The following is a 15,466-nucleotide window of genomic DNA, read 5'->3' on the forward strand; positions in this document are numbered from 1 at the left end:
ATACTAGTATCTCTTTAAACTGGGTGGTTCATCTTTATTGTAAGTTTTAGTATGTTGCAGAATGCCTAATTCTAAGCAACTTTTCAATTGGATTTATTTTTTTCCTTTTTTTTTTATAGTTTTTGAATTATTGCCCTTCTTCTGATTTTTTCCAGCTTTCAAAATTGGGTTACTGACTCCGTGGGAAAGAAAAATACATACTCTATAAGGCTACACATTAATTGCTTTTGCTACATTTTATTACTCATCTTTCTATTCAGATCCTCTCCTATTCTTATTCCGGTCTCTTATTCAAATCCATAAATAGTTGCTAGGGTCGTATTGACCCTAGCAACCAGATTTCTGAAATTGCAAACTGGAGAGCTGCTGAATAAAAAAACAAAATAACTCAAAAATCCCAAATAAAAAAATAAATAAAAATCAACTGCAAATTGTCTCAGAATATCACTCTCTACATCTTACTATATTCTGTTCTATATAAATAGATATATTTACATATGTACAAATACTCTATGTTTTCTATAAATTTTGGGGAGCTGTACTGTTATTTAAATGTATTTTATAGGTTTTGTACAAATAAAAAATGGTGTTTTTTCATATGTCTTAATGCTTTTCCTATAAAGAAACGGGGGCTTTGGCGAGAACTTTATTTCCATATTTCACTCATTTACTAGATATCTTTAGCTCTCCCTAGAGTTAGTAAAGTTATGTTTTGGTGCATTCAGAAGATGAAATCTGACAATAGATTTGTTGTTTCAATGAGAGCCCTTAACCCTTCAGACAGTTTGTAGACCTCAATACAACATGTGGAAGGTACATAAACATGTCAGTGGATCTTGGAAGAATGGGACAATTATCATTCATGAACATTACGTGGCGTTTTCCTGCAAGCATTGGATACTATTTTATTCAATTGTTCAGCATTATTTCCAGCTCTGGGGGAATTGCTACGGTGTCCAACATCTTCCCATCATATGCAAATCCCTTCATGGCTAAACTTGAAGAGCCACACATTCATCTTGATGTGGATGCCACCAGGCTGTGAGACTCTGCTTGGATTCAAGCCAGGGACCTTTGGTTTTGTGGCTCCACAATTGGCCCAGGTGAGCAGCTAGTAGGCTTGCTCATTACCAGTCACCTGGCTGTTTCAGCCTATTTCCAGCAGCAGCCTAATTTCTAGGCTGGGGTCAGCCAATCAGGGCTGACCCTGTCCTATATAAGGCCAGTTCCCCTTGCAACTAGTGCCTGAGCATTGGTCTTACTGAGCACTGTGGCATGGTCCCTAGCTCTGTTCCCTGCTCTGGCCCCTGACTGTGCCTTGTCTTACTCTGCCTTGTCTGGTTTCTATCCTGCTCCTGTTCCAGTCTGTCCTGCTCCAGTCTGTACTGTTCCAGTCTGTCCAGCTCTGCCTAGTAGTGATGAGTGAAATTCTTAGTCGCGTTTCCCCTCAAAATGACGGCCATAGAAGAGAATGAGTGAAAAATCGTGCGCCGTAATAAATTTGACACTCATAGACTTTAATGCATTTTTTTGCATTTTTGGCGAAGCGAAACGGGTCAGATTCACCCATCACTACTGCCTATCCTGATCTGATTCTACACCCACACTGTCCTGTCCCAGAGTCTTCGTCCGCTCCGTCTCTTGCTGTTCTGCCATTGTTCTTCATCTACTCCTGTCCTGTTTCTACCACTTCACCCACACTATACCACTCAGTCTTCCATCTGCTTCATTCCATCAAGTTGTCTATGGTCACTCTAAAGGTGACCATAGACGTAGAGATTCATTTGTTTGGCGATGTCGCCAAACAAGCAGATCTGTCCCCGATATACCCACATTGAGGTGGGCGATATTGGGCTGATCCGATCGCGGGCCGTAGGGCCCAACGATCGGATCATAACACATCTGATACGGGCGGTCGGATCGTGGGACCACATAAACACACAGATGCGGCCGCAATCAGAAGGGATTTTTTAACCTGCTCGATTGAGATCTGCCCAACTTTTGGCCAGATATCGATCGGGAAAGCCCGTCAGATGACCCCAAACATGAGCCAATAAGCTTATATCGGCCCGTGTATGGGGGCCTTCACTCTTCTACCTCATCACCATGTTCATGTCCTTTTCTCTCCTTGTTCAGTGTCTATAAACAGCTCCTGCCTGAAGGACTCCCCTTCCCACCTCTGCCTCCTCAGCGGCCCCTACCCTTTCCTGAAAGCAGGCATTGTGGAGATACTTTGATGCTTCGGTTTTCACTCACATATTATGTCCACAGCATTTTCATTTTAGATGTGGAGCTATTTTGCACAAATCCTTAGTTACTGTAGATACTTATTGAACAGTGATGTCATTTAAAGTGAATATCAAAATAAAATATTTCAAATATCAAAAATGTAATGCTTGATTAATGGCACAATGCATGCATGAAAAGTTGCATTATTTTTTCAAGTTTATATATATATATAGTAGGAAGCATGGTTCAGCACCCATTATAGTAGAGTTTGCCTATTGTCAATATATAGTGAATAAAGTACCCCCTCTTGTAAAATATAAGGATATTATAAGTTACCGAGGAGTTTCATGACCATATAAAAACACGAGGCCGAAGGCCGAGTGTTTTTATACAGGTCATGGAACTCCGAGGTAACTTATAATATCCTCATATTTTACAACTGGGGGTACTTTATTTATTATAATACACAAATTTTACTGAGTCATGTGACAGAAATGACATCACTACTCACCGTTTATAACTGATGACATCACTACTCACCGTTTATAAGGATATAATTTACAAGATATTCATGGCTTTTGTGTATTATATGTATTTATCTCCCAAGGGGTTTTCAAGTGATCTTTGTCTCCAAGGCTACTAGTTACTGGTACATTAAGAAAATCAAACCCACAACAACAGCAATGAATTTGTTGATTCAATGAGAGCCCTTAAACATTAAGCTTTGCTTTATGAGGTCTCACAATGCTTTGATGACTGACAGCTCTACCTCTCAAGAAGTTATGGGGCAAATAAAACACGTCTGCTAGTTTTCTAGACTGCCTGCTGCTATATTTTGTGTGTATGGGTAAATTGGGTATTATCTGGTGCTTTACTGATAATGCTATAGGCTGCACCCAGATGGGTATAATGTGTTTCTATCCAACACAGAGCTTTCCCAAATGCCTGGGATTAAGTAACTCATTAAAAGTACATTATCCATTGCAGACACTTTAAGTGCAATCCATAGCCTGACACATAACGTTAATGGACTATTGATGTTTTTGATAAGCTGTATCTTCTGATAGATGGCATTATAAAAATATAACCATAGAAGAAATTCAATGCACATCACTGACAGCTTTTTAAACAGTTTACAGGGAAAACACACTATGGGGGATACCGTGGGGATCAATCTAATTTTTTTAGATTACGGTACAATAAAATCTACTGGGCAAGGTATTAAAGACTTTAATAAGCTTCATCCTTGTATTTACTGATATAAACGGAATTGCTTTGATGATATTTATTACACAAACTCTTGTTCTTTGCCATGGTTTAAAACTAGGGATCCACTTTGCTCCCCATTTTCCATCAGGACTGATACTACTCAATCTACTAGTATTATTGGTCTAAACAACTTGATGGGATATTATGGTAGGAATAAGACACATTCTGGACATGTATGGCCAGCTAAAGAGGGCAGCAGGAAATAATGTCCCCTTTTTACAGTTGAAACGTTCTTAATTCAGGCTAGAATGGGAGACATTGATGGTATTATAAGGGTTGCAGGATGATACGTTGATGACATATTTCATGCAAGTTAAGGGACTCTATAATAATCTTGAGCAACGCATGCAAGAAACGTACCCCAGGTTGCCATGCAACATCATGTAACATAATTGGTTATTTACTTCTTCCGATCTGGCCTATGATATCCTTCATTTCACAAAGTTCAGCTACAGATATTGCAGCTCTAGCAGCCATTGGCAACTGCCAATCACATGACACTTTACCAACGATACAGCGTCAGGGTCACATTAGAATTTCTGCTTTAAAAACCCCAAATAAATAGGATTTTCTAAAGCAGAGCACCAATATTGTAAGGTCAAATACATGTGACTGATGGGAATTTCTTTGGTCAGTTATCAATTAAATACATCTATTTAATATGAAATGTAGATGGCAAGACAATTAATCATTTCTAGGTGGTTTGTAAGCCTTTTACCCCGGACATCTAAGATAAATGAACACTAATCTACATATAAATTACAGCATGATCCAGTAAGGAGACCTAAGTAAAGTTCACACAGATGGATTCATGACCTTTATCAGCCCACCCAACTAGGTGGGAGTTTTATAAATGTCCCAAGCTGTGGCTTAATATATATTCTTGGATATTGTTGATTCTGGCTGAATTTGTTATATAATAGAAAACTGTATATATATATTATATATGTATCTGATGATTCAGCTCTTCACATTTGTATTGAAAACAAACTCGCAGGTAATATCGTAATTGTAACATCTATGGCCACCTTAAGTCTACTAGAAAATCATATAAACATGAAATAAACCCAATAAGCTGTTTTTGCTTCCAATAAGGATTAATTATATCTTAGTTGGGATCAAGTACACGCGACTGTTTTATTATTACACAGAAAAAGGAAATCATTTTTACAAATTTGGATTACCGTATATACTCGTGTATAAGCCGAGTTTTTCAGCACCCAAAATGTGCTGAAAAAATTGACCTCGGCTTATACTCGGGTAAGTATGGTACAATGATAGAAAAACCTATTGTAGATGAAATACGGTAGAAGGCAGAAGACAGCTGCCTCACCGGTAAATTTGCAGAGAACTACCGGTATTAGAAACTTTCTCAGCACAAGGGGGAGAGAGGAGAGGAGGCGCCGCCATGAGCGATGCATGCTGGGAAATAAAGCGACATGGGGGCGCAGCTTGAATTCCAAGATCCCACGGAGTGTGAAAGTCTGAGGTAACCCCTCTCCCTGCAGTCCGTCCCTCCCTCAGCCTGCGTCAACACCGCTGCCGCCTCCCAGGGATGAGGTAAGGGGCTGGCAGGAGGCGAGAAAGCGAGGAAATTGCAGGCTCCCAGTTTCCAGGAAGATGGACAGCTACCCTCCCACCACCTTTACCGACCCGCTGCTTCCTGCGTTCCCCGCAGCCTGGGCCTATGAACGGAGCGCCGCCGGGACCCAGGTAAGAGCAGGCGCACAGCAAAGTCCTACGACTGGGGCCTTTTCTTTCTAAACAAGCTAACAGTACAGGGAGCGGCTTAAAAGAGTGCGGTGGTAGCAACAACCACTACAGGCCGGGGATCCTCCCTCACTTGCAGGCCTGAGCAACCCTCCAGGTGTTCCCTGTCACTCAACCCGTGTATGTGCCAGTTATTGTTGCGCTTGTACCTGCTTCCCTATGTTGTGCAGTTCCTATAGTGCAGCTGGAAGTCTACAGGTTGGACACCCTGGCTCTGCATTAATATATGTTATCAGCCTTGTCATTATTGTGTGGGGAGTGTGTGTATATAGTATATGTGTGTGTCATTGTATGATGGTGTGGTCAGAGAGTTTGTGTGTGTATATAGTATATGTGTGGGGAGTTTGTGTGTATAGTATGTGTGTGTGATTATTTTGTGGGAAGAGTGTGTGTGTAAAGTATATGTGTGTCTATGTGTGTATAATTGCTAGTGGAAAGTATATTTTGTCTCAGCTGAAAAATATCTGTAATATAAATCCACTGGGGGGGGGACAAATTTTCAGTGATTTAGTTTGCGCTGTAGTGATTGTAGCATAAAGGGTCTTAGTTGTGTCTAGGCTTATACACGAGTCAATAAGTTTACCCAGTTTTTCTAGGTAAAATTAGGTACCTCGGCTTATACGCGGGTCGGCTTATACACGAGTATATACGGTATTTGATCAGGCTTTCCATAATTCAGAGCTTTCTGGATAATGGGTTTCCAGATAACGGATCCCATACTTGTACATATATTTCTAATAGTTAATCCATATCCATCCATGTCAACCAATCAGATATTTGTTTTAAAACACTAGAGCAATCAATGTTACTAGGCCTGTTTCTAGCATTGTAAGTTTTATTATCTAATCCCATAGATTTGATTTGCCCCTGTTAAAAAGTCAGTTCTTTCATTAGTACAGAAAGACCCCCATACCTGCCTTTCTATCAGAGTGCTAAGAAAGGAAATCCAAGCAGCGGAAGCTTTTTCTCTTAAAGGACTAGTAACATAAATTAAAAAAAAAAAATTGTTAGTATACAGTGAAAAAAAACCACCAAGACAAATTAAACAAAAAAAAACAACACCAAGACAAATAAATCTTTTAAATCGCAAAGTCTTTATTAAGAAATAACTCACTGGAACTCCATTTATGCTCCATCGTCCGGCGCTCGATATCTCCTCCCTGTCTTCCTTATAGGAGATAGCCAGGGAGGAGACATTGCGCGCCACATGCTGGATTGTCGCCCTGTTGCCTTTTCTGAAGAGGTGCGGAACTGGTAAGTTATTTCTTAAAGTGGACCTGTCACCCAGACACAAAAATCTGTATAATAAAAGTCCTTTTCAAATTAAACATGAAATCCAATTTCTATTTTTTATTAAAGCATTCATAGCTGTTGTGAGCTCAGTTAAAAACCTCAGCTGTCCATCAAATATTGTCTGCCCCTCCTCTATGCCTAATCATAGAGGTGGGGCAGACAATTACTTTCACTTTCCATTCAGCACTTCCTAGATGTCACTGCTCTCCCCACATTCCCGTTCTCTTCACTGTTTAATTGTGTAACCAGGACATGGGGATGGACATCAGGTCCCCCATTCTGGTGCACAAACAAGATTCTGAGATGATACAAGACTTGTCTTAATAACAGTGTCCACAAAATGGCTCCTGCCTGCTTGTTATAATTATGAATTCCTAGACTGAAGGAAACAAGATTCAAATAATTGATATAGTGTAATTAAAGTTAATTTTGCTGGACTAATGTGATAAAATAGGATTTTGAATCATTTTTTTGGGTGACGGGTCCGCTTTAATAAAGGCTTTATTTGTCTTGGTGTTTTTTTTTGTTAGTATACCAACGAATTCTTTTAAAAAAAATTGGTTACTAGTCCTTTAAAGGGGAAGATATATATATATATATATATATATACCTGTATATATATATTATAATATACAGTGGTGTAACTATATAGGAAGCAGACCCCGCAGTTGCAGGGGTGCTGGGGAACAGGGGGGGCCCAGACTGTGGGGGCTATTTCCTCTTCAGAGTCTGGTAGGGGAGTGGGCAGAGGCAGGTGATGGATGGGGCAGAGGTGGGATGGGAAGTGGGCGGGAGGATGGTGATTGGAGTGCACTGGGCCCTTCTGAGGATTTTTTTGCAGGGGGGCCTGGCGCACTCTAGTTACGCCACTGATAATATACAGATATGTAACAGAGATGACCTTGCTGATTACAAAGAGAAGGAATGCAATTTCTAGGAGACACTTCATTCAAAGGTCAAACTCCTATATATCTCCAGCCCAATATCTCTTTGCTAGAGCATTCCTCCACTTCTCACTAAGATTCCCTGCCTTGGAACCAGAGGTGCACACAGATGCATTGTACAGAGAAAGAAGACATAGATACGGCTTGGTTGTGGGTCCTATATTGGCAACATTTTCCAGGTTAGGGTTGGGTGCGGGCGGGGCAGCCATCAGGGGGGGACAGGGGGGAGAGTTGTAGGGGGCCCGAGGGTAAGGGGGGGCCCGGCCACGCCACACTTACTTGATTAGCCGGGCCCCCCATCTTTCTGAGAGCTGCTGACTTTGTGATGGCATGGACGTTTAAGGGGCCCTGGCCACCAATATTCTCATAATGTGGGGGGGGGCCTAGCCACCAATTTTTTTTTTTTCTTATGTGGAGTCCTAGCCACCAATATTTTTTAATGGGGGGGGCCCTGGCCACAAATGTTTTTTATGGGGGGCCCTGACCACAGTATCTTTTTATTTTCTATTAACATGTGGGAACCCTAGCCACCAATATTTTTTTTTGTTTTTTTACTGTGTGGTGGGGGTGGACCTGTGGGGTGGGGAGGGCGGACCTTTAGGTGGGGCTTGCGGTGGGTGCAGCCCAAGGGGCCCAGGAAATTTTGTCGTATGGGGCCCTGCGATTTCTGATGGCGGTCCTGGGTGCGGGTGAAGTTTTTGCGTGTTAGAGTCGGGTGCTGGTTGAGTTTTTCCCGACCTGCATCACAATGCCACACGTATCCATTAATAATTAACGCTACAAGCAACAAGTGATATTTCAACTTGAACAATTGTTGAAAAAACTATTTCCACGGAACATGCCAAGATATTTTCCTTCCAATTGGCATGGACACCCCCTTGTTTCAATAAGCTGGGCATGAGCCATCAACAAGTCCTATTTCCCAATTAAAAAGTTGTAGATGAAATTGTCAAATGAAAGTGATTATTGATGATCTAATGAGCGAGCAACCCTGATTGACCCTGATGATGGCCACTATTGGATCCAAGTACTTTTATTATCAACTCTCCCGCTCCACTTTTAATATGCAGCTCGGTTATTTCATAAGTTCCCTCCTTTAAAGGAGGCCTGTCTGTCAATAATTCTAGAAATTCACCAACTGTAGGGACTGTTTTTATGTATCTTATAAATAGTCTTCATTATGGATAATGAATAGGATAAATAGTTATGGTTAATTAATGGTTGTTTCAGTATTTAAAGATTTATTTACGAGCTGCTCAACCTAACACTTAGTTTTCCATCTGCTAATCATGCTGTGACTCACTAACAGATATCCCCTTCTCTAATTGGTTGATTTCAACAGCAGGCAGAAATGTGCAAAACCGACACACAGCATGGTTAGGTTATTTGCATGTTAGTTTGTGGAAGCACAGTAATATAATTTCTCTTAAAAAAAATATGATTAAATATGAAAAAAAAATAAAACTAATATCCTTCCATGGGGCAGATTTACTAAAGGGCGAAGTGATTAACTCTGGCGAATCTTCAGGGACTTTATGATTTTACGATTTACTAACGAGCACAGGTGTCACTTCGCTAGCGAAGGAAATAGACGCTAACGATGATTCACACTCTATCGCCAGGCGAATGGACATTACTCTGTAAATTCACTAAGATGCGGATTTTACCTCTTTCTCCAAAAAAAGCTGGCGTCCATTCCTTTTATCAGAGTGATAGCCTGCAAAAGTCTTTAAAAAATTTTTTAGGTAACGGGTTCCCCCCTACATTTTCTAACATATGGAACATTAACTATACAGTGGGCTTGTCACGGCCGGCACCCAATACCAGAACAGGTGCCAAGTACCCTGGTCTCGGCTCGGCTTCACCAGTAGTGTGACCGCCGTTGGGCTTCGGGAGGAGCCCTCAGCTTACTTGGATGCCACCTGGACTTAACAAGGGGTACAAGGCGAGATGTTCTGGCTAGCAGAGGGGCACGGCAGGTAGCAGAGTCTTTTGGGCCGAAGGTCACGGTACAAATGGAGCAGGCAACAGAATCATCAGACAGGCAGGGTCGAGGCAGGCAGATATCAAGAATCGTCAGGCAGGCAAGGGTCAAACCGGTTTGTCAATCAAAAAGGGTTAATCAAGAGAGGTAGTCGGTAATCAGGCAAGGGTCAGGATCCAGAAGTCAGAATAGTCAAAAGCCAGGCAAGGGTCACAACAGGAATCACAAAACAGGTTCAGACAGAAATAGCTTAAGCTCAGAAGCACCAGGAACAAATCCTATCACGGGCAAAGACAACTGTGGGAATGCCCCTTTAATACTTTTGAATTTGGCGCCATTGTGCGCTGACGTCATTACGTCAGGGCGCATGCGCCTTTAAACCTGGAAGTGCGCATGCGCGCGCAAACTAGGAGAGAGCCGGCACAGGAAGAGGATCTGCGCGGCGTCCCTGCCGTCTCCCCACTAGACCACCAGGGTGAGACTTCATTACAGGGCTCATGTGTAGGGCAATATAACAACTCCATTATTTTTATGAAGGTTCCCTGGACTCATAACATATATATCCATTCAACTGTATAATTTTCCGCAGTATGCAAATTAGCCGGAGCGAAGACCTCTAACAAAGTTGCACTAGGCATAATTGAACGCTAACACATCTTCACTTTGATTTGCTCGCATTGCCAAAGTAACGATATCGAAAATTCGCCAGCGTTCGGTGCCCTGGATGCAACTTCGAATTTGAGTAAATTAGTGCATTTTCGCCTGGCGAAGTGTTGCAGCTTAGTAAATTTACCCCCATGTTGGGTGAGTGTTTATAGCAAAGACATCTTTATAATTACTGCTCCTAAGGAGCTTACAGGTTTGTAAAGTGAGGACCTGGCTTCCGTTTGGGGACCAGGGAGGTGGATGAGGTCATGGCTGAAAGCCAATAAGAGGAGATTTAATAATGAATATTTAGTGACTGCCTTAGACCTTCTCAGTAACAGGGCAGAGTGACTCTCATTACCACGTCATGTATCTTTAACCTCAACTGGCGATGGGTGAATTTGTTCCGAAAAATTTGCAAATTTACAGCGAAATTAGCAAAATGGCCAAAAAATTGGCAAAACGCATCAAAGCCGAAGGGAGTCAAAATTATTTCGACACCTGCGAAAATTTAGACGAACGCGAGAATTTTTATACGTGTGCCTATTTTGTCCAAATGCATTAAAGTCAATGGGCGTCCGAATAATTTTGATGCACAACCATTTTCATGTTCTGACATGCGCCAACGTTTTTTTGATGTGGCAGATTTTTCACCGCAGTTTTGCAAATTTATTCGCTGGAGTAGAAATGGGGAAATTCGTTGCAAATTCACACCTGGCAATTTTATTCGCTCATCACTAACCTCAACCCCTAAAGGATCATCAATGTTAAAATGAAGTGTGGCTTCCACCCATATTCATCAAGGTAGGACCTCGGTTTGGCTCAGCTTCTCATGAATATATTGGGTATATGAATACTGATATAAGAAGAGTTTTAGAAGGGTTGGACACCCATTCAAAGTCAGTTGAGATGCCAGTCTGTCTGGGATTGGCATTTAGCACAATTATACTGTGTATCCTGTGCTTGAATTGCTGCCCCAATGGCTACACAGCAGCTTGTTTATATAAACTATAGTAGTACTTATCTGTTATCTACTGTGTATCCTGTGCTTGAATTGCTGCCCCCATGGCTACACAGCAGCTTGTTTATATAAACTATAGTAGTACTTATCTGTTATCTACTGTGTATCCTGTGCTTGAATGGCTGCCCCTATGGCTACACAGCAGCTTGTTTATATAAACTATAGTAGTACTTATCTGTTATCTACTGTGTATCCTGTGTTTGAATGGCTGCCCCATAGCTACACAGCAGCTTGTTTATATAAACTATAGTAGTACTTATCTGTTATCTACTGTGTATCCTGTGCTTGAATGGCTGCCCCCATGGCTACACAGCAGCTTGTTTATATAAACTATAGTAGTACTTATCTGTTATCTACTGTGTATCCTGTGCTTGAATGGCTGCCCCCATGGCTACACAGCAGCTTGTTTATATAAACTATAGTAGTACTTATCTGTTATCTACTGTGTATCCTGTGCTTGAATGGCTGCCCCCATGGCTACACAGCAGCTTGTTTATATAAACTATAGTAGTACTTATCTGTTATCTACTGTGTATCCTGTGCTTGAATGGCTGTCCCCATGGCTACACAGCAGCTTGTTTATATAAACTATAGTAGGGTTTCTGATGCAAATACACCAGTTGTACCGGTGCAGCACAACACTACGTTTTAATGTGATTCATTTAAAACACTTTCATTTTTAGGTGTTACTGTTCCTTTAAAATCAATTGCTGATTGGCTGCTATTGACAAGAGCACTTGTGCAATTTAGTACTGGTGTTGTCAAATCAGCCCCAAGTAGATGGTCATTTTAATGCCCTGTCATTACATTGATTGGAGTGTAAATAACCTTTTCTAATCCAGGCTCATTATCCTCCCATATCCATAAACTAAACCAGTTCCCCGCAGACCCTGCACCTCATTCCACTGCAATGTGCCCTCGTTCTGTAGCTTTACTCCAAATCTGGTCGACCTTAAAAGCGAATTCATTCGACGACAGATGTTGGGTGGGTCGGATACAATTTACTGCAATGTAGGAAAAATAACATTATCTGAGATTCGCTCTATAAAAAAGATCACTGGACCGTGCCCCCCGTTATACTATGAAATCACCATGGTTACTGCGATGAAGTAAATGAAGGGTGCTGCTGGAACGAGGCTTTGGACAATCAAAGGCTTCCGAAGCGAAACCTGAAAAGATCCCAGGGAGCCGCTGAATGTACTCGGTAATGCTATACTGCTGAGCAGGCTGAAAAGTTCAGTCTCTGATGGGCAATGCTGAGAGATGTACAGACACCAATACATTTCTTTCTGGAACGGATGATGATTTGGTCACTTAATTATTCATTCATTACCTCAAACCTACTAAATAAATGAATATCTCTGTGCTGGTTATTTCTCACATCTGGCTTTTGAAAGTCTATATTTCACACTTACACACATATATATATATATAATATAAATATATACAGGTATGGGACCTGTTATCCAGAATGCTTGGGACCTGGATAACGAGATTTTTCCATAATTTGGATCTTTATACCTTAAGTCTACTAGAAATTCATGTAAGCATTAATTTATTCGGCATGCACGAATTTGCGCGTTTCATCACCAGCAAATAAATGAGAGAAATTGCTGCAAAAAATGTGTCTGCGAAAATTCGCCAGCAACAATTCCGACACCGGCAACAATACCGTCGCCGGCGACAATTCAACGGACTTTAATGTGCGTCAAATGTCACCGGCGAATTGAAGCCAGCACCAAAATCCAATTTTTTGCCTGTTTTGCGTATTTCACGGCAAAGCGAAACGGGACAAATTCGCCCATCACTAATAAACATGAAATAAACCAATCGGCTGGTTTTGCTTCCAATAAGGATCAATTATATCTTAGTTGGGATCAAGTACAAGCTACTGTTTTATTATCACAGAGAAATAGGAAATCGTTTTTAAAAATTTTGGATATTTGAATAAAATGGAGTCTATGGGACAGATCCTTTCTGTTATTTGTAGCTTTCTGGATAACAGGTTTCTGAATAATGGATCCCATACATTCCTGCATATATATGTGTGTGTGTGTTTTATATTTAAAATAAAAATGACTCAGAATATTGAACTTTCTGATTTAGAAAGAGTATAGGTATTGAATCCGTTAACCGGAAACCCTTTATCCGGAAAGCTCCAAATTAAAGAAAGGCCATAGACATTTTATCCAAATAATCCACATTTTTAAACTGATTTTCTTTTTCTCTGTAGCAATAAAACAGTAGCTTGTACTTGATCCCAACTAAGATATAATTAGTCCTCGTTTGAGGCATAACCTGCCGATTGGTTTTATTTAATGTTTACAGGATTTATTAGTAGACTTAAGATATCAAGATCCACATTTACAGAAAGATCCATTATCCGGGAAGCCCCAAGTCTTTCCAGATAACAGGTCCCCCATGCCTGTATTAAATAGTTTCTTCCAATGCTCAAGAACCAATAAGATATAGATGGTGACAAAGTATTGTGTTTGTGTTTTATATTTAAAATAAAAATGACTCCGAATATTGAACTTTCTGATTAAAAAAGTGTATAGGTATTGATTCCGTTAACCGGAAAGCTCCAAATTAAAATTTATATTAAAATATAGATGGTGACAAAGTATTCAGTACTAAATATAAAAGAAGAAACATATATATATATTACTATGACAATTGTAGATAAAGCCACCATTGCAGCTTGAACCTTCCCTGGACTATACAGAAGAAGCATTAGGACAGTTATTATAATAAAAAAAGAACTTACCGGAGCAAATATCACCATACACATTTACAAAGGAATTTATAATCCAAATCAGCTCTCTGGAAATGAGACAGGGGTTGTTGCATGCTAAAGACAGGGGTCTCGGAAGGCTTCTCTGTACAGACCACCAGCTTTCTGTGCTTTTCATGAAGTAAGTCAGGGAAGGGAGGAAAAATCAATGCAAAGAGCGAGATGTTACAACCCAACCAGTGAGCAGCAGACTCAGCTTCCCTTGCAGGGGGGCCGGCAAAATTGCCGTAACATTGGAGATTACTATGAAAATCTCAGGGAGAGGGGGAGGCACAAGCCATGGTCTTAGGTGGGTTTTTTGAAGCTGCTCTGTAGGATCAGGTGTTGATTGTTCTACTGCAGTATCAGGACTGATGTGCACTTATATTAATATAGAAATATATTCAGGAGGAGAGGACTTTATATGGGGTGTTGTTTGTCCCAAATCCATTCTGTATACAAAAACTATCCCTAATACACAGAATGAATGTCTCTCATGGTATATAAGTATTTGTGACCATACACAGATAAAACAATATACAAAAGACTTATTTCTATTAAACTAAATCTGGTTAGTGCACAAAAGGATGTCATTGTATCACAAACTCCATTCTGTACTATACACAAATGTATAACCTCCATGTAACAGACACTTATGTGCAAAGTCACTTACAGAATGAATTATGTAAAAAAAACTTGGACATAATATATAATAGTGTAAGTAACTAGTACACGTCAAGCTAGATTTGACTGACAAAATAGATATTTGTGACAGAAAGCGAGATTTTATAGTACAGGATTCATTCTTTGTGAGTCCTGTACATAATGTCTTCTCATACACTTAGGGGCACATTTACTATTGGTCGAATATCGAGGGTTAATTAACCCTCGATATTCGACCGTCGAAGTAAAAGGATTTACCGCATTTCGTTCGAAGGATTCATTAATCCATCGATCGAACGATTTTCCTTCGATCAAAAAAAGCTAGGAATGCTTATGGGGACCTTCCCCATAGGCTAACATTGATGCTCAGTAGGTTTTAGGTGGCGAAGTAGGTAGTTGAATTTTTTTTTAAAGAGATAGGTATAGTAGGGAGAGATGATGCCTATAGTAACAGTGGATAATAGTCTCTGGGAAGGGAGTGTGACTGTGGGATAGCAGGTATAGTAGGGAGAGATGGTGTCTATAGTAACAGTGGATAATAGTCTCTGGGAAGGGAGTGTGACTGTGGGATAGCAGGTATAGTAGGGAGAGATGGTGTCTATAGTAAAAGTGGGATAATAGTCTCTGGGAAGGGAGTGTGACTGTGGGATAGCAGGTATAGTAGTGTAATGGAAAGTGAAGAACTTACCCCACGAGACATCCAAGATGGCGACCTCCTGCTCCACCATGCGGCTCTTCCTGGTCGTAATATGACTGCGTCAGAAACGTGTCGCCCCAGGATTGGTCGCCGGTGATGGAATGGACGCCGGCGTCAGAATGTGCGTCGGCGTCAGGACGCCAACGGGAGGACGCCGGCGTCATGACATCACTGCATC

The 15,466-nt window shown here is 40.8% G+C and overlaps 1 protein-coding gene across 2 annotated transcripts in view; it reads right to left on the reverse strand.

The window, feature by feature from the left end:
* LOC121393379 (synaptoporin-like) overlaps window positions 1–15,466 on the reverse strand; it is a 140,550-nt gene that overhangs the window by 39,758 nt on the left and 85,326 nt on the right. Inside the window, exon 1 of one of the 2 annotated variants that reach the window (XM_041561794.1) lies at window positions 13,923–14,283. The exons of the other annotated variant lie outside the window; for it this stretch is intronic. Coding sequence (XP_041417728.1) covers window positions 13,923–13,946 — 24 coding nt within the window. The 5' untranslated portion in view covers window positions 13,947–14,283. Of the gene's footprint in view, window positions 1–13,922; window positions 14,284–15,466 lie in introns of those variants that run through there. 2 annotated transcript variants of the gene reach the window in all.

This window comes from Xenopus laevis, chromosome 4S (genome assembly GCF_017654675.1).
Source record: "Xenopus laevis strain J_2021 chromosome 4S, Xenopus_laevis_v10.1, whole genome shotgun sequence".
Lineage (NCBI taxonomy): Eukaryota > Metazoa > Chordata > Amphibia > Anura > Pipidae > Xenopus > Xenopus laevis.